The following is a 26977-nucleotide window of genomic DNA, read 5'->3' on the forward strand; positions in this document are numbered from 1 at the left end:
CCCTCCAGGCAGTACCCTTCTCCACCACCGCCAACTCCAGGCTCCGCCCTTTCTGCCTCGCCTCACCCTATGCCTGGAATAAACTCCCTGAGCCCATACGCCAGGCCCCCTCCCTGCCCATCTTCAAAGCCTTGCTCAAAGCCCACCTCTTCAATGTTGCCTTCAGCACCTAACCATCATACCTCTATTCAGGAAACCTGGACTGCCCCTACTTGACATTTCGCCCTTTAGATTGTAAGCTCCTTGGAGCAGGGACTGTCCTTTATGTCAATTTATGTTAATCTGTACAGCGCTGCGTAACCCTAGTAGCGCTCTAGAAATGTTAAGTAGTAGTATATTTAATTCTTGTAAATAAACCCATACTTGTACTTAGTTACTTGTATTCATATACTTTATCAGTATATATACAAAAGGTTAGAATGTGATAAGCCACATAAATGTGGTCTTTTTCAATATTCCTAAGTGCATAACAGTTATCTAATCCATGTCTCTTGTTTTACCACATTTGTGGTGAATTACTCATTCTACCCTCAGTCCCACATAAAGAAGGAACCTCTGTTGTTCTACCAAAATCTCTTGTGTGTAAACCTCCTAACATCTCTGACTTGGAGATCTACTGGTTCCTATAAGTTACTATACTTCTGTCCTTTTGTTTTTAAACTGTACTTTATCCTTTTGTTCTTCCAGATCTGTGACTTTTTTTTTTTTTTTAAATCTTCCTGCCGCAGAATTGAGGCTTAATTTAATTCCCATTGTACCTGGTGCCTAGTAGGAGTCTGTCTTTAAGGGATGGGCTGCTTCGTGGAAAGATGGAAATCCTGAAAAGCAGTGCAAGCCTGAAGCTAAGATATTTTGAATTTATATATTTTCAAATTTGTGTGTTGGATTTTCATAAATTTAAAACTGCTCTGCTCTGTTGTGTCCGACTTTCTCAATAGGGTTCATATAATCTGCTGACTTTTATGTCTATCTATCCTATGTGTTAAAAAAAATTCCTTTCCTCTGATTTGGAGATCTGGTTCCTGTAAGTTGCTATATTTCTATCCTGACTTTGTAGTCCCTTCCTGCCCTCTCACCCAACCCTAGGCAGACGATTATCTTCATTAAACCCCTCTATTGAAGAATCCTGCTTTTTGATATCCCTTAACATAGTACACCTCACACCTTTTAAGCATATCAACATGACTTTTATTCCATGCATTATATGTTGTACCTTAGTTTTAAGGCAAACAAACCATCTGGTACCTTAGAGCTTTCCCCCCCATCTGTTTCCAAAATCAGCCATGAAAGGCAAAATCAACAAACTCCAGAACAAATTGGCTGTAATAAAGGAAGCATCCAGGACTACTCAATTCCCAGTAATTTTACTACCACAACTGCCACAGAGAATAAAGCAAAAAAGGAATAGATGGGGAGGCTCAGGTATACTAAAACCTGTGACACAGAAGCATTCATCCTCCCAACTTTTGCACCTGTATAATTCCTTTGCTGCATTGGAGCAATGTGAAGCTCAGAAAAGATGTACTGAGGAGGAGCCAAAGGCAAGCTATGTAACTCAGTCCAAAAGACATCCCTAAAACAGTGTGGGCCTGTTCACATTGATAGTTAAAGATATTGAGTTGCAGAGGATTAAATGTCAGCAGCTTTTTCATAAAGAGGGAATATAGATGCTGAATGTCTGAAAAACACTGCTTGTATTAGATACTTTGCTGAATTATTCAGCTTTGGATGGAAAGAAATGGAGAACAAAACAGAGAATATCTTAATACGACTATTTCACTTCACGATGTAATTGCACTTTGAATATTTACCATAATTCTATAAAACTTACCAAACGTTTTGTATGTAAATGTGGGCATACACCCAATTTTTCACGAGCAATTTAATTGAATGAGCTAATTAGTTCCATTTTTGATAATCAGAAGTCTTAAGTTGTCAAATGGCATAAATTGGCAATCAAGGCAAATAAAGTGCAGTAGATATAAATATCAAGTGCATATAAGGCAGCTATTTTGACTACAAAAGATCATATTTATGTTCTCTGAACCACCCAAAGCAATTGTTCCACTTAATGAATACTTTGCAGGGGCTGATAACTGGAATGACGTTTTTTTTTCCAGATGAGCTCTCTGAAAGATTTTCTACTGCTTTTGTGGATAAGAAATCATCATCTATGCAGAGTTGAATGATGATTTTGACAGTAGGTTGTGGTAAGAATGGGAGAAGTACTTATAAATAGCAATGTGGCTGGACTTCGGTTTTTCCAAGATAGTAGAGAGTGAGGTTGCTTCTCTATCAAGGTCAGTATAACAGATATGTAGCCCATTGGATCCTTGTCTATCTTGGCTAATAGAGATTGAGGGAGAGGTACCGAAGGAATAAGGCATTAACAATTAATACATCGTTAAAGAGTAGCTGATTGCTAGGCAGTCTGAAATGTGTAGCAGTGGAGTCAGTGTTGGCAAGGGCTGGAGGAAGTTTTTGTTTCAGTGAAATTAGGTCCATAACTTTTTGACGTGATAACTGCTGATAAATCGTCAGTGCCACCTCAGGTAAAGTCTGGTGAGATCCACCCATTTTTTTCTTAGTTGAGATGCCATACTTAGCCACACTGACCAAAAAGATCTGGTCAGTGTGGTTCATGTGTTGATAACCAGTAGAATAGTTTATTGTAATGCATAGCTAGTACATGTTCCAATTTTTGTGTGTGTGTGCATCTTCTAGTTAATACAGAATACAGCAACTAGCCTGGTGTGGTATGCTGTGACAGAGGATGATCACATATGTAGTGGCACAATATAACAATAATGGTCGGCTTAGAGAAATCAGGAGCCAGTGTCTGAAATGGAGTGGAACGTCAAGAGATTTGTGCATTTAGTAATTGACCCCTGAGGCAAGGGTTTGTTCACACCGAAACATGGCCCATGTCGGATCATCATTAACGTTCCATTCAGGAGAGCCCTTTGTGCTTTTTTCTGGACTGGGTTTTTTTGTACTTTGTACTTTGACCCTCTCCGTTGTTTTTTTTTTTTTGTGACACAGGATGATGCCGGTATTGCCATCTCCTTAATGACTCCCAATAGAGCCATTAAGTGGGTTAGCTTCACGATTCTCTGTATCATTTTTATGACTTTGCAGGAAGAGGATGCAGAATATCTTAAGGTTTTTTTTCAGCAATTCAGCCCAAAAAATGTTTCAAAGCTCAGACTACACACAGTCAAATCGCAAACTAGCCTCATCAGTAAAAATAAATAAGATGGACCATCATGATATGAAAGAGTGAGCCATTCAGCTTTTACTTTCACAAATGTATAATTATTAGTCCAAGAATTGTTATATATTAGAACCATAATGTGCACTACTTCAAAATGGTCCAAAAATGTTTTAAATTTTGTTTTCACATATCTGTTAATATTGATTAGGGAATATTAGGTTTACACAATTTGTGCACTTGGGGAGATAAACTAATGATGTTAAACAGAACATATGTGATTAGTCACTTTTAGTGGCACATTTATAATTGGTTACTTTCGGAACAATGAGTCAGTTTTAACAACTGAATTTCTTCCATTCTTTAATATTTCAGTTATTTGAATCCTGTGAACTTACATTTTTGGATTAGCTTTTGGTGTACACTGTTTTTGTGCTACTCTCTCTAAGGGTTTTTGATTATTTGGGAAAATTCAATCCAACATACATACTCCAAAACTTAATTTAAGACCACATCCGACGTGAAATCATGTTTTCATGGTTACTGTGTCAGGAATGTGGGTAAAAGTGCTTTTGGACGTTTAGTGATTTGCCTGTATCACAAGACCTAAAATGAAATACAAGATAACTGATCATCATTTTATAGTTAAAAAGAAAAAAAAAATCTCCAAAATACCCACAAAAAATATACACATCTTATAAGCTATCAATACAATTAATCGTCATTTACAATTAGAAAAAAAAAGCCATCCCATCCTATATCCTACATCTCACAATACACCAGGGCTGCCCCCAACTTCCAGTATCCCCACTGCTGCTGCTCTCCCCCCCCCCCCCCCCTACACACTGCCACTCCAATACCTTGGCTGGTGGGGATCCCGAGGTCCTGCCAGCAATTTTAACCAACAAAAATTTGCATAGTTTACAAAAAGAAAGTAAATAATCGGCCAATTCAACATTTGTTTCGTTGTTAAAAAAACAACCTCTAGATCCTTTAAACCCTCTAAACTATTGTTCAATTTGTTGTCTATCAACTATGTGACTGTACTGAAAAGACTTTAATTCTTCACCCATGTCAGTCTGTTTTCCTTTCAAGGCTGTAGCACAGAAACTATTCTTACTATTTTTCTCAATGACCTCCACAGCACGTTGATAAAGGTCCTATCTCACTTGTGGTATGTCTTGACCTCTCCACAGCTTTTGATCTTGTTGATCATTCTCTTCTTTTATCCCACTTATCTGATACTGGAATCTGTGGTTTGATTCATGATTGGTTCTCTTCTGTCAAATTGTTCTTTTGCAGTCTCTTCTAATTCCACAATCTCTTCCCCCTATTTCATCACTTGTGGCATTCCCAAGGTTCTGTCTTGTCCCCACTGCTCTTTAACATTTTCCATTTTCATTAGTCCACTTACAGCCTTAATTCAATCATTTAATATTAGATATTTCATTTATGTGGATAATAGTTTAGTAGTTGCAACTTCTTCAAGATTGTCTTTCTGCTCTGGCAGACTGGCTGGGTGAGAATAAGCTAAAACTGAATCCAGAAAAAAACATCAGCTTGCTGGGTATTTGGTTCATTACCACAGTCTACACTCTGCCTAGCTCTTTTTGATCTCCCAGTCCACCCCATATCTTCTTTCAATTACCTAGGAGTGTGACTAGACTCTCAGCTGTCTTTTGTTAAGCAAATTTCTGAAGTAGTTAGACTTGGGTTCTCAGCAATTCGACTTATTCATTCTGTTCACTTTGTTTTGGACTTCACCTCGTTACATACTGCTTAACATACATTCCTCACACCCTGATTGGTTCATTGGTTGAAGCCGGCCTTCCTTCTGCACAAATTAAGTAGCTTCAAACTTTACAAAATGTGCAACTCATATTCTTCATAAAGCTAGCAGGTTTGAACACTCGACCCCATTGCTTTCCCATTTATACTGGCTTCCTATAAAATATCGCATTTCTTTTAAAATTCTTGTGCTTCTTCACAAGGCTTTTACTATATTGGGGATCCTACTTACCTTTCAGTGTTAATCTCCTCTTACACACCTTCATGAAACCTTGGGTCTCTTGATGCCGTCCAATTAGTATTTCCAAATCCTAGACAATCTCATAGAGTTCACACATCTCACTGCTTTTTTTTCTACTTGGCTCCTAAGCTTTGGAATAACTTTCCTGGGCATATTTGCAATGAATAATCATTTTTTAAATTTAGATCTCTCCTCAAAACGCATTACTATCAACAAGCTTTCAGTTAAAGACTAGCAGCTATGAGTTGGCCCCTGGACTGTGTTGTGATTTGATGTGCTACTCTATCTCTTGGATGAATGTTTTTACTCTGTTTTATTACTGGCATTATTTTCCTTTTTATTCTTTGCTTTTTTTTTTTTCTTATGTACACCACATAGATCCTTGTATTTTGAAATATATAGTATATCAAGCCTTATTAAACAAACAGATTGTAAGAAAAAAAGCACAAGAAAGCATGATTCTTAGTAGTGTGCAAATATTGTCAAGAATCTCCAGAAGGAATTTCTGGGCAGAGTGCAAAGGCTTAATGAGGACATGTCAGAACCATTTCTTTAAGACACAACGGGACCCTGTCCTGCAAAATCTCATAAAGCAGCCTTAGGGCCCTGTTTGCTAAGGTGTGCTACAAATTAGCACACAATAATGCTAGAGACACCCATATATTCCTATGGGCATCTCAGTATTAGCATGCACTAAAAATGTTAGCGCTCCTACAGAGTGGCTTAGTAAACAGGGCTCTTGTGATCATAATAAACAGGCTGGATGTGATCATGAAACTTAGTGTTGTGAGCAACTGCCCTGTAGAGTTTTACATCAGTTGTAATATTTGTAGGCGACATAAATGGAGGTCCACATAGAAACCATTAAAGTAGTCCATGTGAGAAATGACCAGCACTTGGACTACTGAAGTGGGATGACTTATTTTATGAGATTACAGTTTTATAGTTCACAGTTCACCTTGATTTATGCTTTGCTAGTACATTTTATGTGAAGAGAAGGTCATTCCCCCTCTTTTATCTTGCAAAGTGTTGTATGCTGGTCTAGAACAGCAGTGACTCCTGCTGGTATCTTGTGAGTTCTTTTGTATTTTCAGATGACAAATTGGCATGGACTACAGCCTCACACACCTTCACCCAGAAAATAGCATAAACTTTTAATATGATGCCAACTGATTGGTCAGTTCACAGAGCTTCTAGGTACAGGTAGAAGGTATTCATGGCAATATCTTGCTTCCCTTTCACAGGGAGGGGGGCATGAGGGGCCTGGAATTTTGGAGCAAAAAGCCAAAGAAAAAATATGTTTCCCTAAAAAATGTCAGTGCATAGTGAAGTTAAACTCATGCTCTGCCCAGCCCAAAACAGGACAGAGCCTGGACTGGGCAAGCAATCAAGATATGAACGTGTGCATAGAGCCTGGCCAGGGTAACACATTCACGAATACAGAAAGGAATGTTTCTCTCCGGCTCCAATGTACAAAGGCAGCCGTAAAATATGACTGCCTTGCTAAAATTTAGTGAGTCGCCAACAATGCACAAAGGGGATCGCATGCAAATGATCTTCATGGATCCCCCTTTGTGCATCCTAGCAGTTTGCCAGTTTGAGCTGTCAAATGGATTTGACAGCTCTGATGCATTGGACCCTCCCCCCCCCCCCCCCCCCCAAACCCATGTTTTTTTTTTTTTTTTACCCTGGTGGTCCAGTGGACTCTGACCACCCTAATCTTTTTTTTTTTTTTTCCAGTGGACCATGACCTCTCCCGTGACCCCACAAACATTTTTTTTTAAATTTCCATGGTGGTCCAATGGCCAGAACCCCATTCCCTGTGCGTGCTCCTCACTTTTAACTTGGGCCCTCCCGGAACAAAATGGTGGCGCCCAGGGGGATGTTGTGGTTCATTGACCCACCAGGAAAAGTTTTTAAAAAATATTCAAGGGGGGGGTGGGGCGCCAGGAGGTAAGAGGTAGGAAGCATAAGCAGACATCCTTTATAGCTTCCTGCTTGTACGTCTCTCCGTTCTGACAGCTCCAGAGCAGCTGTAAAATTTGCTTGTTAAATTAGGGCTGCTCTGGAGCTGTGCATTCCCTGGAATACACATTAGACTATGAATGAGCTCATTAGAATACATTTGCATGGGGTTCTCGGCGGCTGCTAACGGCACATGTTAGAGCCACGGAAATCCCCTTTGTGCATTACTAGCTACATAAATGTTTGCTTTAGACCGGCTAGAGCACGGTAAGCTTTGTGCATCTGGTATTCAGTTACTAACTGATAAGAGGAGGTGAAGGCCTCTGGGTGTAGCAGGTGCGATTCAGTGACAAAGCAGTACAAACATGGGTATGTCAGATAAGAAAAACAGATTTGAGGCCAAAGGTAAGGCCTTGGATACCTAGAGAGAGGCCTCTGAAAAGTCCAGTTCACAGCCAAAGTGGTCCCAATTTCCAATGATAAAAGCAGCTTTGTTTGATTCTGCATCATATGCCCAGTGTGATTATCTGCATTTATTAATTATTTATGGAAGGGACTAAAAATTCATGTTTTGTTTTATCCTCAAGACCATATTGTTCAAGAGCAAAATGTATAGATAACATGTTTTACCAACTAGTCAGCTCTGGCTTTTTGAACAGCAGTAACCAAATATGGAGTTTACACATGGTTTGCTTACTTAACGATTATGGCCTTTTAATAGTGAACAGGCGAGGGAAATGTGTCTTTCTGTATTTAATAAACAGAGTTTTCTTTTCTTTGGAAGCTAGTACTAGTGGATAGAGCTCATCCTTGGTGTGTTTGCTATCCACTGCTGATTTTAATTTGCATGCCTAATATTGTTTCACAATAAGTGTACCAAGCTGTTCCCTTTACCCACTGCTGGCTAAGGGGTTGTGATGCCCTTAGCCAACTGTTGTTTTATCTTTGCCCCCCCCCCCCCCCCCCCCCATTTTTGGCACCATCAGCTCTACCCTTTGCAAGGGTGAGAACTTGTCACTTTAATGAATGAAGGAAAGCACACTGAAATCAATACAAACCATCCAAACTGCAGTAGCATAGCTAATCTTAAAGAAGCTGAAATACGAAAGAGCCACCCCACTACTCAAAATGCTGCACTGGCTGCCAATCAAGGCAAGACTGTTCTTTAAAGTGAGCACCATCTTCTGCAAAACACTATTTGGTATGTCACTAGAGTACATGTTAGACTTGATAGAATATCACCAAGAAACGTGAATCTGGAAACCAGAAACTACTTACTTCTCCACCTACCAACTTGCAGAAACCTAGCCTACAACTTCCTGTACAAGGCTGGACTTAATACCTGGGTTCCAAATGGTGGAACTCAATACCAAAGATCACACAAAGCATCACGAACTATCTTCAGTTTAGAAAAGAACTGAAAACATACCTTTTAAAAAAATTCTATAACAAATAATTTATCCATAGTTTTATTCTGATCACTAATCATAAACCTTCACTTAAATCCCAACCGAAATATAAACTGCACTTGTAAACCATCACTATAAGTCACAACTAAACTCTAAATGTAAACAACTATTGTAACTGCTAACCAAAATGAACCAAAACATGTTTTTGGATAACAGTGGGATACAAGAATGCACAAATAAATTCTTGTAGCTCTGCTCTCCTCCGTGCTCAGCTACCAATCACTTTAGGTTTAAACATGAGAACAGGAAGTGCCTGTTCTCGCACTTAAACCTACAGCGATGCCAGTGCTCATACAGAGAAGACAGTACAGCAGTGAGAGCAAAATACACTATTGCTTCTTTGAAGGCTAACTTGGGACCAGATGCACTAAACTTAATGAGCTAGCAATGTGGTTTTTAAACTAGTTCTAGCCGGTTTAGCGCGCAAATAGTAAACCGGAACATGCACAAAAGGGTTCTCCGAGCCACTTTCCTGTCACGGTAGCAGCTAATGAAAACGGAATGCAAAGCTATTATAATGAGCTATTTAATGTGCATGCAATGCGATGCACTACTGTTTCCAACCTCATGCACAAAAGCAGTCCCTGCCTTTACAGTGGAAATTTTACTGGGAGGGCTGGACCTGCTGGTTCTTCATTGTCGCAAGTAGGAGAAGGGGAAAAACAAGGCAGGGAAGATGGAGCACAAAAAAAAAAAGTACACCAGCTTACACGCAGCTTCTTTGCGTGTATGAATGCTGTGTCATGTTTCGTTTTCAAATGACATTTTACTGGCATGAAATTGGGGGGGAGGGAGGGGGGCGGGAGCAGTACTGAAATGTAAAGCATAAAAGTAATGGTGACTTACCAAAAATGCAAGGAAGACAAGGGTCCATCAAACAGCATCTGTGGGAAACACTCAGGGTTTGGTTCCACCCCTAGCATTTCCTGCTGCTTCCTTCTATTGGCCGGCTGACATCCTAGAATGCCTATCTCGCTGAAGATGGACTCTCATTAGCTGGCTGCTGTCCCAACCTACCTGCAGGGCTTCCATGATGACATCACTTCCAGTATTGAGTGGGCGGGACATCCCAGGCTGACGCTGTCCAATTGGTTTAGCCCCTCTTTGTGGAGGGGGGCACCAGGAAGTTCGGATCCAATCAGTTCATAGCTCTAAAGTGATGTTATCAGGGAAGCCCTGCAGGGATGAAGAGTTCGGACAGCAGCCAGCCAATGAGAGTCCATCTTCAGGGAGATGGGTGTTCTAGGATGCCAGCTGGCCAATAGAAGGAAGCAGCAGGAACAGCTGGGGGTGGAACCAAGACCCGATGCTGATTCCTCCCAGAAGAGCGGAGAGCAGCAGAGAGGTTTTTCCCACTTTTCCCCTGCAGCGGGAGGCAGGGAGCCCCAACACAGGTATGCCCATCCAAAAAAAAAAAATGCGCTTTTGTGCTTGCAAAAAAAAAAAAAAAAAGGATAAATGTATTGCTTTCATACTTCCAGCTTGTCTGGGTGTATGAGAGCCGTCTGTAGCATGCGCAGAGCAGCCACGCATAGCGATTGACTGTTCTGCGCATGCCCAGCTCACTGACTGGATTCCCCGATATCGCATGCAAATGAGCTTGGTCACACAAGCAAAGAGCATCTCATTTGCATGCGATTCTCTTTGTGAATCCCTCTGTGTTTCTAAATCGGTAAATTTTTACCAATTTGGAAATGCAGACGGATTCTTAATGGGCCCTTTGTACATCTGGCTCTTAGTGAGGTAGGCTTTACACACCCTGAGCCAGTGCAAGCCCTACCTCTACCTGCTAAGAAGCAAAATGATTCATAAAGTGAAATATTTTTCTTGGGAGACTTTTGCATTGTTGAAAGGATCATTAACTTGATGCTTCATAAAGGAGAACATCAGTTATGTGAATTGAACATATCTCTACTTTTACAGGGTGCTACAATTAGGAAGGAAGAGACCACGGGAGCTATTGTGGTAGCTAGAATAATGCGAGGAGGAGCTGCAGATAGAAGTGGTAAGCACATTCTCAGCACCAACTTTTCAAAAGAAAAATATCACAGTGAAGGAAGAGGAGAGACAAGACAGCGGATAAATCAGAGTACTTGAGGACAGTTTTCGGAAAACAAATGAACGTATTGTAAAAATGTGGCAGATGGCTTGATAATTTCTGGTTGAACACATGAACTGCCACATGCCTGGGAGGCTATTCTAAATTGTGTATTGTGGTTTCTCCATATAACCTTAAGTGAGTCTGGCATACTTTATAAGGTGGTTGTGTATCTATGCAGTCCAAGTTTTACTCCTGCTGGAATTCTGCGCGAATACAGAATGCAGAATTTGCGCAGAATTCCAATGCAACACAGAATTCCACATTTGTGCACAGAATCTCTGCTTGCTGGTTCCTTCGCTGCCAGCCCACCTCTCGAGCCTTAGTGGGCCCTCCCCATGCTTACCTGAGTATGCTGTACTAGTCTAGAGTCCTCATCAGGGGCAGGAAAGAACCCCACTCTTTCCTGCGCGCCGCCGCTTTTTCCAAATGTCTGCCGAGACTTCAAGCAGTAATCTCATGAGACTGCAACAGGAAGTCTCGGCGGCCATTTGGAAAAAGCAGCGGCACTGGACCATGGCAGTGGACAGGAAAGAGTGGGGTTCTTAACCTGCCGAAAGAGGTATTCACATGCAACTCCTTCTGCTCCTACTTCATGGTGAGTGCAGGGGCGACTGAAAAAAAATATGGATGGCATGTGGGTGCAGAGAGGGAGGGAGTTGATGCTTTGGGGGGGGGGGGGGAGGAGACTGTAAAAAAAGGTGGCTGCTGTGGGGGAAGGGGGCTGTAAAAATGACTACTGTGGTGGGGGGGCTGCAAAAAAGTGGCTGCTGTGGGGGAGGTGGATGCTGCAGAGAGGGGGCTGCAAAGAAAAGGTGAATGCTGTGGGGGGAGGGGCTGTTAAAAGATGGATACTGTGGGAGGGTGGGGAGAGTGGGCTATAAAAAAAGTAGATGCTATATGTGGGTGGGTATTGGGAGGGGCTATAAAAATGGTGGATGCTTATGGGTGGAGGGCGGGTTTTAAAAAGGTGGATGCTGTGTGTGGGTGGAGGAGGGGAGGATGCTACTTGTGGGTGCAGTTAGGTCTGGAAAATATATGGATGCAGGGAAAAATATGGATGTTATCTCTGTATAGGGAGGGGGCTGTAATATTGGTTAAATTATGACTAATAAACTTGCAAATTTTGTTTGCAGAATTTTGAATTATTTTGTGCAGAATTTTGATTTTTTTTTTTTTTATGGCACAGAATTCCAAGCAGGAGTAAAATTTATCAGTCGGTTTAGTTAACCCTGATGCAGGTGCTCCTGTGTTGAAACATTTTGGGCTAATGATAAAGGAGCTGGACATTTACCACCTTGATGTCCTCTGTAACCAGAAGCTCCACCCCAGCCTAGGTGAAAGTCACCTTGAGTGTGAGAAGCTCTTTTCATGATGCCATTCTATTGGTGTTATAATACTGCGAGTATCTGGTGTCACAGACATTTATATAGGCTTACTTTGAATGTTGGAATGGTGCTTTTTGCATATGGATTTCATAGACATGGTTCCTTTCTAATTTAGCGCTAGCTGGATATATGAATTGTGAATAGATGTTTACTTAGGGCATTTTTACAAGGTGGACACTAGACATTTATGACTTTTGTATGAAATTGATCTATACTTTCCATGTTCATTTTTACGACCCTTTGTCTCAATTCAGAGGGCTAAAAGTGGCACTATCTGGTCTCTGTTAGCATGCTTGTCAACCCCCAAAATGGAAAAGATGGGTTCATTTTGCACAGCTATTTGGCATTCCACAAATACCGTTCTGCCAGTTATGTCATTAGTGCTGCTGTGAGCGATGAAAGTCCAGCCTCTGGTGCACCAGTCAACCCAAGCATATGCTTGGTACACTGGCCAGTATGCCACCCTCCATTAAGGCTGCTGGTAAAGAACGGGGCTTCCTAGGCAATACTGCATTTTTACGGGCCCCTGCAGTAGTTCACAGATCCCTAAACTCCAGTCCTTCTTCCAGCCTTTGGATTCTGGATTTCAGCTATCATGACAAACCTGCAACACTAGTGCACATACAATACTGTACTGGCTTTAACAACATTACATCATTTTGCACTTGACTGTAGGTGCTGTTGGATCTTTCAGATTATTTGTATATACAGGGTTGCTATGATGCCAGTAGCCTCCTGTAGACTTTCAGAAGCTGCCACCCTGGCTACTGCTTATTCTGGAGTAATGCCTGTCCATGTCTTGCCTGACTTGAGTAAGATAAGGTTAGAACTGTCTAATTGCCAATACATTATGCATCCTGAAAGCCATGCACTGCAGTCCCAGGCTACACTTCCTGCATCCCTCATTTGGGGGGGGGCTTTCTGAGAGGGGTGCTAATCTCTAGCTACTGATGGTGTTTGACAGGGAGCCCACTCCTGTAAAAGTAGCAAGGATGTGTGTGTATGTGAAGGGGGGGTTCTTACTTGTAGGATATATATGGTACACAAAGGGCTACTTGTCCCACGACACATTGTTGTGATAGCGGATATTTTAGTGCAGCTTACGTGTTAAGGGTACCTGTAGACACACCAAGACACATGTAAGTGTTTTATGTGGGACTGCATATGGTATTGCAATGTACATTTTAACCCATTATAGCTTCTCATTGGGTGTTCCATGGAAGAGTGGAAGCCTATGTTTTTATTGTACATAAGAACATAAGAATAGCCATACTGGGTCAGACCAATGGTTCATCTAGTCCAGTATCCTGCTTCCATCAGTGGCCAATCCAGGTCACAAGTACCTGGCAGAAACTCAATTTGTAGCACCAATCCAAGCTACCATTTCCAGGGCAAGAAGTGGCTTCCCCGATGTCCATATCAATAACAAACTATTCAAAGTTGTCAAAATACATGCAGAGTGTGAAAAATTGTTATGAGTACATCAGAGGAAAATGGAAGACTGGGTATCCAAATGGCAGATGAAATTTAATGCGGACAAATGTAAAGTGATTCACATTGGGAAGAATAATCTAAATCATTGTCATTTGATGCTATGGTCCACCTTAGAAGTCAGCACCCAAGAAAAAGATCTTACATAAGTATTGCCATACTGGGACAGACCAAAGGTCCATCAAGCCCAGCATCCTATTTCCAACAATGGCCAATCCAGATCACAAATACCTGGCAAGATCCCAAAAAAGTACAAAATATTTTATACTGCTTATCCTCGGAAAGAGTGGTGTCATTGTAAACAATACGCTGAAATCTGTCCAGTGTGCGGTGGCAGCCAAGAAAGCAAACAGGATAAAATTAATTATTAGGAAAAAGATACAAAATAAGACTACTATTACAACTACTTATCATTTCTATAGCGCTAAATAAGACAAAGGATATCGCTCCATGGTATGACCTCACCTTGAGTATTGCATGCAATTCTGTCGCTGTATCCCCAAAAAAGATGTAGCAGAATTAAAAAAGGTTCAAAGAAGGGTGACCAAAATGATAAAGAGGATAGAACTCATATGAGGAAAAACCAAAAAGGTTAGGATGATTATGGAGCTCTCACTAGCAGGTCATATAGCTTTCTCTTGGTAAAACCCAAAGATCAGGGGAGACAGCTGAAATATTTATTCTGTGAAGTGCTGAGTCAAACCAATTTGATACTGGTCATATTTTATTAGATACTTGTTTCCTGTTGTTGTGGTTGTCTAGGACAGGGATTTTAGTGATAGGAATTGTATCTGAACTATTTGTAGAACCTGCTGATTGTTAAAATTACTTTTTGTTGCTATAATAATCCATTATAATTTTCTTGAAGCCCTGAGGGGTCAGTTATTAATATATGTGGGAAAGAGGTATTGAGTCTTGGGGCCAGGGTTCTGAGACTTAGAGCCACATTCCTTCACCCCCAAATTGCCCCACATTACCTACACTTGTGAGAGTAGCAGGATCTCTGTTGCCCTCACCAGAAACACCTCCTGGATGAGGAGGCTGAGCTGAATGGACCTGGAGAGTGACATCATTGTATCCAAGTGTGTTATGTTTTTTAACTGAGGTCTGCAACCTCCTGAACCTTGTCACCAAAAAGATGATCTCCAGAGCATGAAACGTACACCAGCTGCTTGTTCACAGATGGCTTGAGATGAAAGGCGCAGAGCAAATTAGGCTATCAGTCCCCATAGTGGAAGGGATTTTGTTTTGTTTAATGCTGTAAGTTGAGTTTATTTTATTATGTATGTGATTCTGTAAGTTGCCCAGATTTGTAGGTAAGCGGGATATAGGAAATTTATAAATAAGTAAATAAATAAATAAGTAAATGCTATATCAAAAGTTGCCTGGACTATGTACTTTCTGTACCTGCTTTTTGGCTACTAGCTGACAACGTTCATTAACCTTCATTTGGTGAAGAGTGTCTGTGAACTCCACCACACTGCACACAACAAGTGCATGCTCATTAGAGCTGGTAAGAAACTATGCATGCTGTTTGCATAGCAATCTTAAAAAAAACCAAAAATTTTCCTGAAGACCCCGGGGTCCTCATCTGTCTCCCCAGGGACAACGAAGAGTGAGTCTTTGTACTCTTGGCTCTCTTGATAGTGGAATTGGTCAGTATGGAATGGTGAGGAAGCTGGTGCTTCTCAAATCCCTTTTGGACGTAATACATCGAGCAGATCACCTTATTGACTTGCTGTACAGATTTGGGGGGAGGAGAATCTTCCACATCTTCATCTGTACAAGTTTAAGGATTCTGTGCCTGGGGACTGTCCCAGCCTCCTTTGGGAAAGAGGTGGGGAAGGTTGTCAAACTGGAGAATGTCCAATGTCTCTGCCCTGACTCATTATCATTTTCTAAGTCAAATGGGATGGACTTAGCCATCTCCCTTAACAAAATCAATGAATGAGAGAACTCCTCGGGAAAAGATTATCTCATATGGTGGGGAGAGATCTGAAGGAAGACCAACAAGAGACCCCTCCTCTGGGAAGATCTCTGGTGCTTACTCAAAGATTCAGGAGTCCTCAAACTCTGACTCATAGAAATGCTTACCAGGAAACATCTAAGCCTGTCCACCTCGATCAGCTGACCTCATTGTAAGGTCTAGGGCATTGAGGCACCCTGGACCTCTGGTGCACCATTGATTGGTAGCATGGAATGTTGCTACTATTTCGGTTTCTGCCAGGTACTTGTGACCTGGATTGGCCACTGTTGGAGGCAGGATAGGTTAGATGGACGATTGGGCTCACCCAGTATGGCTATTCTTATGTTCTTAAGGCATTCTCTATCCACCACACTGACCTCTGTCTCTTGCACTGGGCTCTCACAGGTCCATAACACCTGGGCCTAGATCCTCCTCATGGCCTGGTATCTGGTTTTTAGGGCATCTGCAAAACTTACAAGATAGTAAATATGATTTGTCCCTAGATGCTTACCAAGTGGTGGCCACAGCGTCTCTCTAATCACCTGGTGCTGATTTTGTATTGTGCCATGCCTGGGCACAAAGTTTTTGTAGTTGTGGTATTTGGGATGAGTGGAATTTCATTTGACAGTCATCTGCCCATGTGATGGTGTTTGTGTCTCAGCTGGCTAGGCCACATGCAGCACCTATAGAATGTGTGACTGGTTGTGTGCTGATGGGCCCTTACAAGCAAGGTGAGGCCAGAGGATATATTAATAGCTGGGAACACTTATATTGGTGCAAAATATCTGAGTCTCAGCATGTTCACTCAGTTTAGGGGTAGGGGACTCTGGGTACAGTCTGGCACCCATGCACTTAGAGGAATTCATGCATGGCTGACTGCAGTCTAGTCTGTAAGGGTGTAGCATCTCACTGTTGGTGATGGTCTCTTTATATGGTAGCTCTGTTCATGCCTTGTGGGCAGGCTTCTCATATTTATTTATTTATTCATTTTAAACATATGGTTTACAAAGATAAATATCTTTGAGGAAATATTACAGGGCATATGATACACTTAGTTTCAAAAAATCATTTTCAAATACATACATCAGCTGACTCAAAGCTCTGAATTAGTCCACTTATTGAGACCCAAGATGTCCTAAGAGGAATTTATACAATTCTTATTTATACAATCTCTTTTAACTATGAGGAATGCCCAGATTGCCTCCTGGCCTTTATAAAATCAGAAAGTTGATCAACCTCATAGAAAATAAATTTCTTGTCCCCGTATATTACAACACATTTGCACGGGAAGCGCAATTGAAACTTGGCCTGCAATAATATCACATCTTGTCTTAATTCAAGAAACTTCTTTCTTCGCATTTGTGTCCACTTGGATACATGGCAGGCTTCTCATATGACTGACCTGGGTTGTCTGGCTCTTGTGGGTGGGGGAGGGCTAGCACAGCATGGCCATTCAATTTGGTGATTGTCTATGGGCCTTGTCTGTACTCCATTTGGTCTAGTGGAGACTAGAGAAAGGGGTGCATAGGGGATGCATGCCTATTCTTACCTTGCCAGGGTCATGGAAATTTCTTCCCAGATCCATCAAGCTGCTGCTTAGGAGGGGGTGGAGAGAGGCATGAAGCAAGTCTCCAGAAACATGGCCTGAAAAAGGTTTCTCTTGAAGGCTGCCAGGAGGTTTCTCTCCTCCCTTTTCCGAAGTTGTGCTCTTTCCAGGCAGCCATCTTGCATGTGTATGGTGACTGTCCAAATGGGGGGGGGGGGGGGGCACTATGGAGGTGTTCAAGTGCTGGATTTGGCCCTTTTACATGTGGACTGTCAGTTCTGTACACAGACAATCCTTTTAACATGGATAGTTTGGTCACCACCTGGAGGATTTGGCACAGTGTGCACATCTTTGCTGCTGGCAGGGACTGGTTACCATTTGCATGGGTATGATGCCATCTTTCTGGTGCATGGATGTATATCTGTTGTTCATTTTTTTTTCACATTTCTTTCAGGGGGTGGAAATGTGCTGGTTTTTACTTTACCCATACACATTCAGTCCTTCTCTTTTTAAATAGTGGCTTGCACGTTTTTACTTCAGCATTTATTTGGAAACATACACATACTTTCTAAAACAGGGTTCTTAAGCTCTGTAAGCTGCTATTTCCTTGTAAATATCTTCCAGCTATGTTAGGAAAAATGGTATCATTTTTGCAGGAGAAAAGTAAAATAATACATTGTAGAAGAAGGCTGAATAGCAATAGAATTTCCTAACTTTTTTTGTCCACAGTTTTGACGTTGTCATTTATATTTAATATTAAGAATTTATTTTTAAACATTTGTTTATTGGGTTAACTATCTCAGTTGTTCTCTGGGTTACACTAAACTACCTGTTTAAGGGCCTTTTTATTAAGCTGCACTAGCGACTCCCAGTGTGATAATAACAACAACTCCCATTCACTTTGAATGGCATCCGTTGACATTGCCATGCGAGAACCGTTAGTGTGACTTGATAAGTGTCCCTAAATTGTTAAATTGCCTGCTGTTTATTTATTTTTGTCAACTGTGAATAATTATTTGTACTTTTTTATTGTTTTAGATAAGGGATTTACTGCAGGATGCCTGAGTGCATCTGGTGGTAAGCCCTTTTAAGCTGTGGTAAGCACATTCTAGTGCTTACCACAGCTTAGTAAAAGGGCCCTATAGTCACTTCATGGAGCTTGTCAGTTATTGATATATAGAGGCATATTTTCAAAGCACTTTGGGAGGCTAAGTTCCATAGGTTTCTATGGAACTTTGGGAGGCTAAGTGCTTTGAAAATGAGCTTGATAGGGTCCTAGGAACTTTTACTTAAAACACTAACATATTTGTTTTATTGATGTTCAGGTCTTATTCATGTTGGTGATGAGCTTAGGGAAGTAAATGGCATATCTGTAGAAAATAAACAACCAGAGGAAATAATACACATTTTGGTAAGTAAGAATTGCTTTGACCCTAAAAATATATATTTTCATATTTAAATTTTGTTATTTAACTGTGGTAAGGTTTTGCAGTCGGTTTTGACAGTCATGGTGTAGTAATGCAGTTACCGCAAAACTTTGCATTAATTGTTGGGTCATTCCCAGTATTTTGTCTTACACTAAAAACCCATAAAATAGTGTTCAATACTTATTACCTGTTGATAATGCAATACAGTTAATGCCACCTGAACAGGTATAGCTGCCTCATTAAGTTCCTAAGAAGCTCATTTTATACCTATGGGCTGCTTAACATTTAGCGCATTCTAATTCTTTTAGCACAAGCTAAGCTTTAGTGAAAGGGTCCCTTAATTTGGAAGCTGAAATTTTTGACTCTTTATATTTTAGCCAAGTTAGTGTTATCACTATTAGATTACAGTAATTCTTTGTTTCTTGGCTCTCTACAAGTTAGTTTGTGGAGGGTTACATCTTGTACAGAATACAGTCATTAGGCTCTTAAAGTGGAGACATCGTTGGAATTAAGGTGTCCTTTTACCAAGGTATGGGAAAAAGGACCATGCACCAGGGGCCATTCCTGCTCCGCGTTGGGCTTACCGCCGCTCTGTAAAAAGGCCCCTAAGTGAATTTTTAGAAAGTTTGCACTGGCTGTCATTGGCTAGAAGAGTTCAGTTTAAGGTAGGGCTGTACCGAATATTCGTATTTGATTCCGATTTGGCCCCAAATACATTATTCATATTCGGCCAAATAGTGATTTAAATTCAAATACAATTAACCTGGGGCCCTACTGTATTAAATCCTACTGAAATAAACACTTGGAGGGGCGTTTTCGAATGGGGAAGACCACCTCTAAGGGCGTCCATCTCTGAGGATGTCCCCGCGAAGGGGCGGGCATCCTGTATTATTGAAACAAGATGGGCGTCCATCTTTCGTTTCGATAATACGGTCATGGATGCCCAAATCTCAACATTTAGGTCGTCCTACTAGATGGTCGACCTAAATGTTGAGATGGTCGACCTTAGAGATGGTCGTCCCCGGTTTTCGGCCATAATGGAAACCGAGGACACCCATCTCAAAAACGGCCAAATCCAAGCCCTTTGGTCATGGGAGGAGCCAGCATTCGTAGTGCACTGGTCCCCCTCACATGCCAGGACCAGTGCATTGGTCCCCCTCACATGCCCTAGGGGACACTGCAGTGGACTTCATAAATTGCTCCCATGGTGCATAGCTCCTTTACCTTGGGTGCTGAGCCCCCCAACCCCCCCCCCCCCCAAAACCCACTACCCACAACTGAACAACACTACCATAGCCCTTAAAGGGTAAAGGGGGGGCACCTAGATGTGGGTACAGTGGGTTTCGGGTGGGTTTTGGAGGGCTCCCATTTACCAGCACAAGTGTAACAGGTGGGGGGGGGGGGGGATGGGCCTGGGTCCACCTGCCTGAAGTGCACTGCAGTACCCACTAAAAACTGCTCCATGGACCTGCATAGTGCTGTGATGGAGCTGGCATAGAGGCCGGCAAAAAATGTTTAAATTTTTTTTTGGGGGGTGGGAGGGGATTGGTGACCACTGGGGGAGTAAGGGCAGGTGATCCCCAATTCCCTCCGGTGGTCATCTGGTCAGTTCGGGCACCTTTTCGAGGCTTGGTCGTGAAAAAAATTGGTCCAAGTAAAGTCGGCCAAATGCTCGTCAGGGACGCCCTTCTTTTTTCCATTATCAGCCGAGGACGCCCATCTCTTAACCACGCCCCTGTCCCGCCTTCGGTGCACTGCCGACACGCCCCCGTGAACTTTGGTCGTCCCCGCAACGGAAAGCAGTTGAGGACGCCCAAAATCGGCTTTCGATTATGCCAATTTGGGCAACCTTGAGGGAAGAACGCCCATATCCTGATTTGTGTCGAAAGATGGGCGCCTTCTCTGGGCACCCTGGAAAATAAGCCTGTTGGTCTCTGATTTTATGTTGCTTCTTTTATTATGTGTTATGCTAAAGCTGAATAATATTTTTCATTGTTCATATTCGGCTGAAAAGTAAAATATGCTCTTCGGTACAACTCAAGTATAAGATTTACTGTTCAGTATACCAAGCCATTTATCAAGATACACCATCCTATTGAGAAGCTAGCTAGACTCAAGTGATGTTTTCTATCCTTGCCTCTGAGATCCATCCAGTTGAATAATTGCAGGTTTCCCAGTTACTGAAGCACACCTTTGGCCTGATTTGGTGGAATTAATTACCACAGGATCTTCCCAAGAGGAAATTGTTACCCATGGTTTCAGAAACACTTCAATGCATGAGGTTTTACCTGTGCGTTTGTTGGAAATGATTGATATTTTTGAATTGCATTGGTTTCTTTAACAATAAGATTTTATTGAATGTTGGGTTTTATGTATATATTTTTATTTTTTTTTTGTTTTTGAGATTATGTAGACCATTTGATTATTGTTATTTAACAGCAATATGTCAGATAAATTAAACACACAAGATAATCCCTTTTTAACTGTAATGTGTAGTTCCCACTTAGTCGAGAGTGACAGCATGACTTCCAGCCTTGGAGGAGATATTCGAAAGTTCTTTATTCATAAAGCACAAGTAGATTGGCCTGACACAGGTCTGTGTTTCGGTGGACACAGCCACCTGTCTCAGGGGTCACAAGAAGCACTTGGGTCCTTTTACTAAGCCATGGTAAAAAGTGACTTCGGTAGTGTAGGCACGTTTGGGGCACGCCAAGCCAGTTTTTACCGCGTTTGCAAAAAAAGGGCTTTTTTTCATGGGATAGAAAAAGGGCATGTGGTAAAAATGAAACCAACGTGCACCTAAAACCAGCCTGTGCCTTTAACACCACACATGCGGTGATGGGTCGGTACGTGCCAACTGCTGATTACCACTGGAAAAGCATGTGGGAGGAAATAAATAAATCATCCAGGCGTTATGGGCGTGCAGCTTTTCTGAAATTACTGCCAGGAGAATGCAGTAGCCCGGATGTAGTCTTATTTTGGTACAGGCTGCATGCGCGTAAGCCGTTGTAAGGTCCACTGTATATAAACAGTAAAAAAAAAAAAAACAAACTTTGTACATGATAGCACAAAATATATATACAATGCAGTACAATAAATATAAGACTTAGTAGGATTGTAAAATAAACAAAGTCACGTTTATAAAATACATTAAATAAAATACTAAGGAGATGGACAGTACCCCAAAACTGGATATAAAGGGAAGAGGGTAAGATTAATCACAGCTATGTCCTCTATATAATCAGTAAGTGTCGGGATTTGATTAAAAAGAGATATTGTATGAAAGCCTTCAAGTTTAATGGGATTATAAGCAAGACATATATGTATACACTTGTAAAAGGATAAAAAGAGGCTATACTAAAAAAAAGGGGGGGGCTCCTACCCATATGTTCTTATGGTGATGTTTAAATTTGGTGCATCAGATGAATAAACACTTCAAGGTAACAAACTGCACTTGATGTACCGTAGAACAAAAGTAGGCATAATGTTCATAAAAAGACTAAGAGGCTTTGAAAAGTGGAAAACTTTGAAACCCTGCTGAAAAACACTAGTAATAACTAGGTAAATAAATAATAAAATAACTACTATCTAAAAGACAGGCTGTAAACCGGTTAAGATAACCAGTTATGAAAACCAATTAAAATAGCCGGTCAAATTGAAGGCCAGTCTGAAAAGATAAGTTGTGTGTTTTATCCGGCACCAGTCTAGAAGAGGTTTTTTTTTTCCTCTGGCTGAATCAAAAAGATCCCTACCTAACGTTCAAAATGCAGCATGACTTACATGAAATCAGTTTTTTTTTTTAGATCTGCTCCACCCACAAGGGTGAGGATGGTTTCAGCACTTTTCTGTATCGCAAGCCTACTGACAGAAATGCATTTCTATTCTTCACAAGCTTTCATAACCCATCTCTGAAGCACAGTCCACCTTTTTGCCAATTTCTACACTTGAAGATATGCACAAGTTTTGAGGACCTTCACTATCAACGAAAAAGAGGTTCACTCAGAGAGACTATCCATAGAATCGCATCTAAGATGGATTTGAAAAAGCCTGTGAAAAATCTAGAAATGACCTCCTTAGCAAACAACAGGAGAAGAAGCTGCCAGATGTCTGTACACTCAAGTACTCACATATAGCAGCACAGGTCCAGAAAATCATAAGAAAGAACTGGCACATCCTAGAAGTACATGAATGCTTCAAAAATAAACACTTGGTAGTAGCCTTCTCAAGAGGCAGAAGTTTAAAAGAGAAGATGGTACCTTCGGCTTTACCAGATGCAGTCTCAGATCCCTTTGCTGATTTACACTTAAGCCATAGACGGTGTGGAAGATGCAGTGTCTATCCACATTCATTTGAAATCTCTACCTTTTTTCATCTGGAATCAGGCAAATTTTACATTCTTAAACACTCTTCTAATTTCCAGGCAGCACAAATCATTTATGCCGTCAATGTGCTCATGTGATCTACTAGATGTATAAGCCATAACATCACTGCCACAGTGCTAGTAGAACATTGGTGGTCACAGAATGCCACAATTCAAGATCTGAGTTTTTCTTTTCAAGGTTCTTCATGCATCATGGCGAAGCAGTGACAATGACAAGCGCTTCCTGCAAGAAGAACAGAGAACCATTTTTTTCATGAGAACATTAGCAGCGCAGGGTTTTAATTCAGAAATCGATTACGGACCCTTTTTTTAATTTGTCTAGTTATTGTGTGCATACCCCATTTCTGTTCTATTTGTTTTATGTTTTATTTTCATTTTCTTTTTATAGACCTTTATATATATGTTCTTTTACATACATTTTTACATAACCCCCTTTTTAAACCTTTTTTCCTCTTAACCGGTCTTTTTTTATAACTGTTTATTTTTTTAACCGGTCATTCTAAGCAGCAACCGAAGCATTGCCATCTGTTTCTTGAGATCTCTTTATTTATGATCTCATTTTTATTCATGACTTTATGCATTGCTCACTTTAGACATTTATAGTCCTGATGTCATCTGGGTTTTTTTTGGGGGGGTGGGGGAGGGTGTCTTGTGTTTGCTCTTCATGGTGGCTGTGCATTCAGAGTTGTTTTGTGAGAGATTGTACATCGGTAAATACACGTCAAGTTTTTTTTGCTAACTATACTTCTGTACTTGCAACTCTTAAGTACTTTTGTTTCTTTTGACTTTTTAGTCTTTCAGCAATGTTGGTCCATTATTTTTGGTGTCTTTTTTTTAAAGTGCTGGATAAAACATATAACTGATCCCTTCAGACCGGCCTTCAATTTTAACTGTTTTTCATAGCTGGTTATCTTAACCAGTTTACAGCCTCTCTTTTAGATGATTGTTATTTTATTATTTATTTATTTATTGCTAAGTTTTTTTTCAGCATGGCTTTAAAGTTTTCCACTTATTTTTTTTTAGCCTCTGTCTTTTTTTAATGAACATTATCCTAACTTTTGTTCTATAGTAGATCAAATGCAGTTACCTTGTTTATTCATCTGTTACACCAGGTTTAAACATCACCTCTTTTAGTATATCCTTTTATAAGTGTATACATATATATATATGTTTTGCTTATAATCCCTTCAAAAGTGAAGGCTTTCATACCATATCTCCGGCACCCCGACATAATAGACCATACCAAAAAAACCCAACAAAACAGACTAAAACCAAAACAGACCATGACAAAAAAAAACCCTCCCAAAAAAGCCCAAAGCAAAATAGACTGTACACAAAACAGGGCAGGGAAACCTCCTTAATCAAACTGGATTATGTTCTGAAGCAGATTTATGATTCTCACTAGATACCGAGTGTGGATAGTGAAATCAAGCCGTAGGCAGGTGCCAGGGCTTTCAAGTTACAAGCCGTGGACTTTCTCAGAAAATCTATTTCATCAGTCCCTTTTGTCATGAGCCTATTTTGTCAAGGACTTTTATGTCGGGAACTTTTTTGTCTGGTATCTTTTGACCAGATGCCTATAGACATATATCCAGCTTTTTATACACAGTGTTTCTTGTGACCTCTGAGGCAAGCGGCTGTGTCCAACAAAACATGGACCAGTCAGTCGGGTCATTCTATTGGTGCTTTATAAGTAAAGAACTTTTGAATATCTCCTCCCAGGCTAGAAATCATTTTGTCACCCTCTGCTCCTGTGTTGTTTCCCTTTGATGTCTCGTGGAGGGCGTGTCTCTCTTTTGTTTTCTTACATCCCCACCTAGGCTCCACCCTGTCCAGTGCTAGCTATTAATAGAAAATTATTTTGCCAGCATTGTTAGAGCATGTTAAGTGCCATGTTAATAGCTAATGCAGCTTAGTAAATAGGCCTCTTAATATGAGTTTCAGCTGCATTTTATTACCTTTAATGTTTACTGGTATAGGTATTTAAACGAATTATAAAAGTATAGACTATGATGACAGATGAGCAGATTAGATGGGTGTACTAGTCTTTATTTTCCTATTCTATTTCATTAGTGAAGCGTATGACTTCATTTCCTCTCAACTAATGATGTTCTCAAACTTTCTTGACCTCTTTTTCTGTACTATACTGTTTATAATTTATATAGGTTTTCTGAGAAAGTTAGGAAACAATTACAACCTTTCCAAAATATCTCAGTCAGATTAATTTGTCATGCATGTAAATTGGAACCGGTAACACCTCTATTGAAAACCTTACACTGGTTACCAAAGCAGGCTTTCATATTTAATTTTTGCTCTCTAGAATTTAGAATTGCCCATGGCACAGCCCCATCCTACATAACCATATTAGTCAAATGTTACTCTTCTCTAAGAATGCGGCATACTAGGAATCAATTAGTAGCCATTCACTTCCCATCTGGTATGAATATAAAATACAAACAAATCTGCTGCTCTTTGCTTTCTTATCAAGCATCTAAGAATGGAACACTTATTTCATTTGCATCCATATTACTTTAGGTTCAGAAAGTGGTTAAAAACTTCTTTGTTTAGATATGTTTTAGACAATTAACTCGTTTACATTTTTCCATTTATTTTTAGTTTTAGACGTGATATATCTCCTAGAGACTAACTGAGTACTAGTCTTATTGTCAGTGGCGTTCCTAGGGGGGCTGACACCCGGGGCGGATCGCTGATGCGCCCCGCCCCCCGGGTGCAGCGCCCCCCCCCCACGGATGCAGCGCGACACCCTCCCCCCGGCGAAAGGTCACCCCCCCCCCGTGAAAGAACCCCCCTCCCCGGGTGCACACCGCTGGGGGGGGGGGGGGGTGCCGCCGCGCGCGCCTGTCCTTCGTTCGTTCCATGCTCATAACGCGGAGGGGGGTGTTGAATTCGGTGGGAGGGCAGAGTGTGGAAGTCGGTGAGAGGGGATGACGTTTAGATGCGAGGGCGGGGCAGGTGAGCGATGCTATTTGTTGAGTGTCATTGCACCGCCTTTGACATCATAACGTTTTGACGCGAGGGTGGGGCAAACACTCATGGGCGAATTTGGGTTTCACCACCATGCACTTAGGACTTGTGGAGGCTTCATTAGAACGTTGGGGTTGTGAATTATGTGCGGATGGGGCGTGGCTGAGGGCGGGTCTGTGAGTGAGAGTGAGTGGTGCATGAATGACAGTGAGTGGTGCTGACAGCCTAGCCTACCAACAGTGCAGGGCTTCAGTGTTTCCCTGCCACAGACTGAGCTTCAGAATGTTAGAGGTGAGAATTATTTATATAGATAATCTATGAACCTCACCCATAGTTTGATTTTTGCAACATGCTGGGAAGTATAGATGTATTGTTCAAAATGGGATACAAATTTGCCACTGATGGCGCAATCATAACCTCTGTAGCTCCTGATATCTTTTGGAATAGATGCCCATCATATTGAAAAACATTTTCTTCGTAGCCAGAAATGCCAGACTTAGAATAAATAATGTAGGTGCGTCACACATTGACTCTGATCCAGAGATATGAGAACTTCCAGTGCTTCTTCTTGAGGTATTATTTTATATAAGGACACAATAGCTAAAGTATCACATTCAACACTACTTAGATGTCTCATAAAGTCTGTGGTGTCCTTGATACAGTATATGATGACTCTGAATCTACCAGTGGATATAAAAAAACAATCCATGTGCATTGATAGAGGTTCCAAAAGTGATCCCTGGCTAGAAACAATAGGTCTACCTGGCGGATCTACTAAGGTTTTATGAATTTTTGGTAATGTGGACAGTACTGGTATCTTAGGATACAATACATTCAAAAATTGACATTCTTTCTGAGTGACATAGCCTAAAGCAAAACCTTCCCCTGTAATTTGATAGATCATTGCCTGTAAATCCTGAGTTGGATCCTCATTTAATTCCTTATAGTCTTCCTTCTTAGATAATTGCCTAAAAGTTTCCTTATCATAATCACATCTGTCTGGGATCACAATTGTTCCTCC

The 26977-nt window shown here is 41.1% G+C and overlaps 1 protein-coding gene across 1 annotated transcript in view; it reads left to right on the forward strand.

The window, feature by feature from the left end:
- MPP7 (membrane palmitoylated protein 7) overlaps positions 1–26977 on the forward strand; it is a 517419-nt gene that overhangs the window by 294227 nt on the left and 196215 nt on the right. The window contains exons 7-8 of the mRNA XM_030199273.1: positions 10598–10679; positions 18489–18574. Of these exons, the coding sequence (XP_030055133.1) occupies positions 10598–10679; positions 18489–18574 (168 nt within the window). The remainder of the gene's footprint in view (positions 1–10597; positions 10680–18488; positions 18575–26977) is intronic.

The sequence above is a fragment of the Microcaecilia unicolor genome, chromosome 1, assembly GCF_901765095.1.
Source record: "Microcaecilia unicolor chromosome 1, aMicUni1.1, whole genome shotgun sequence".
NCBI lineage: Eukaryota > Metazoa > Chordata > Amphibia > Gymnophiona > Siphonopidae > Microcaecilia > Microcaecilia unicolor.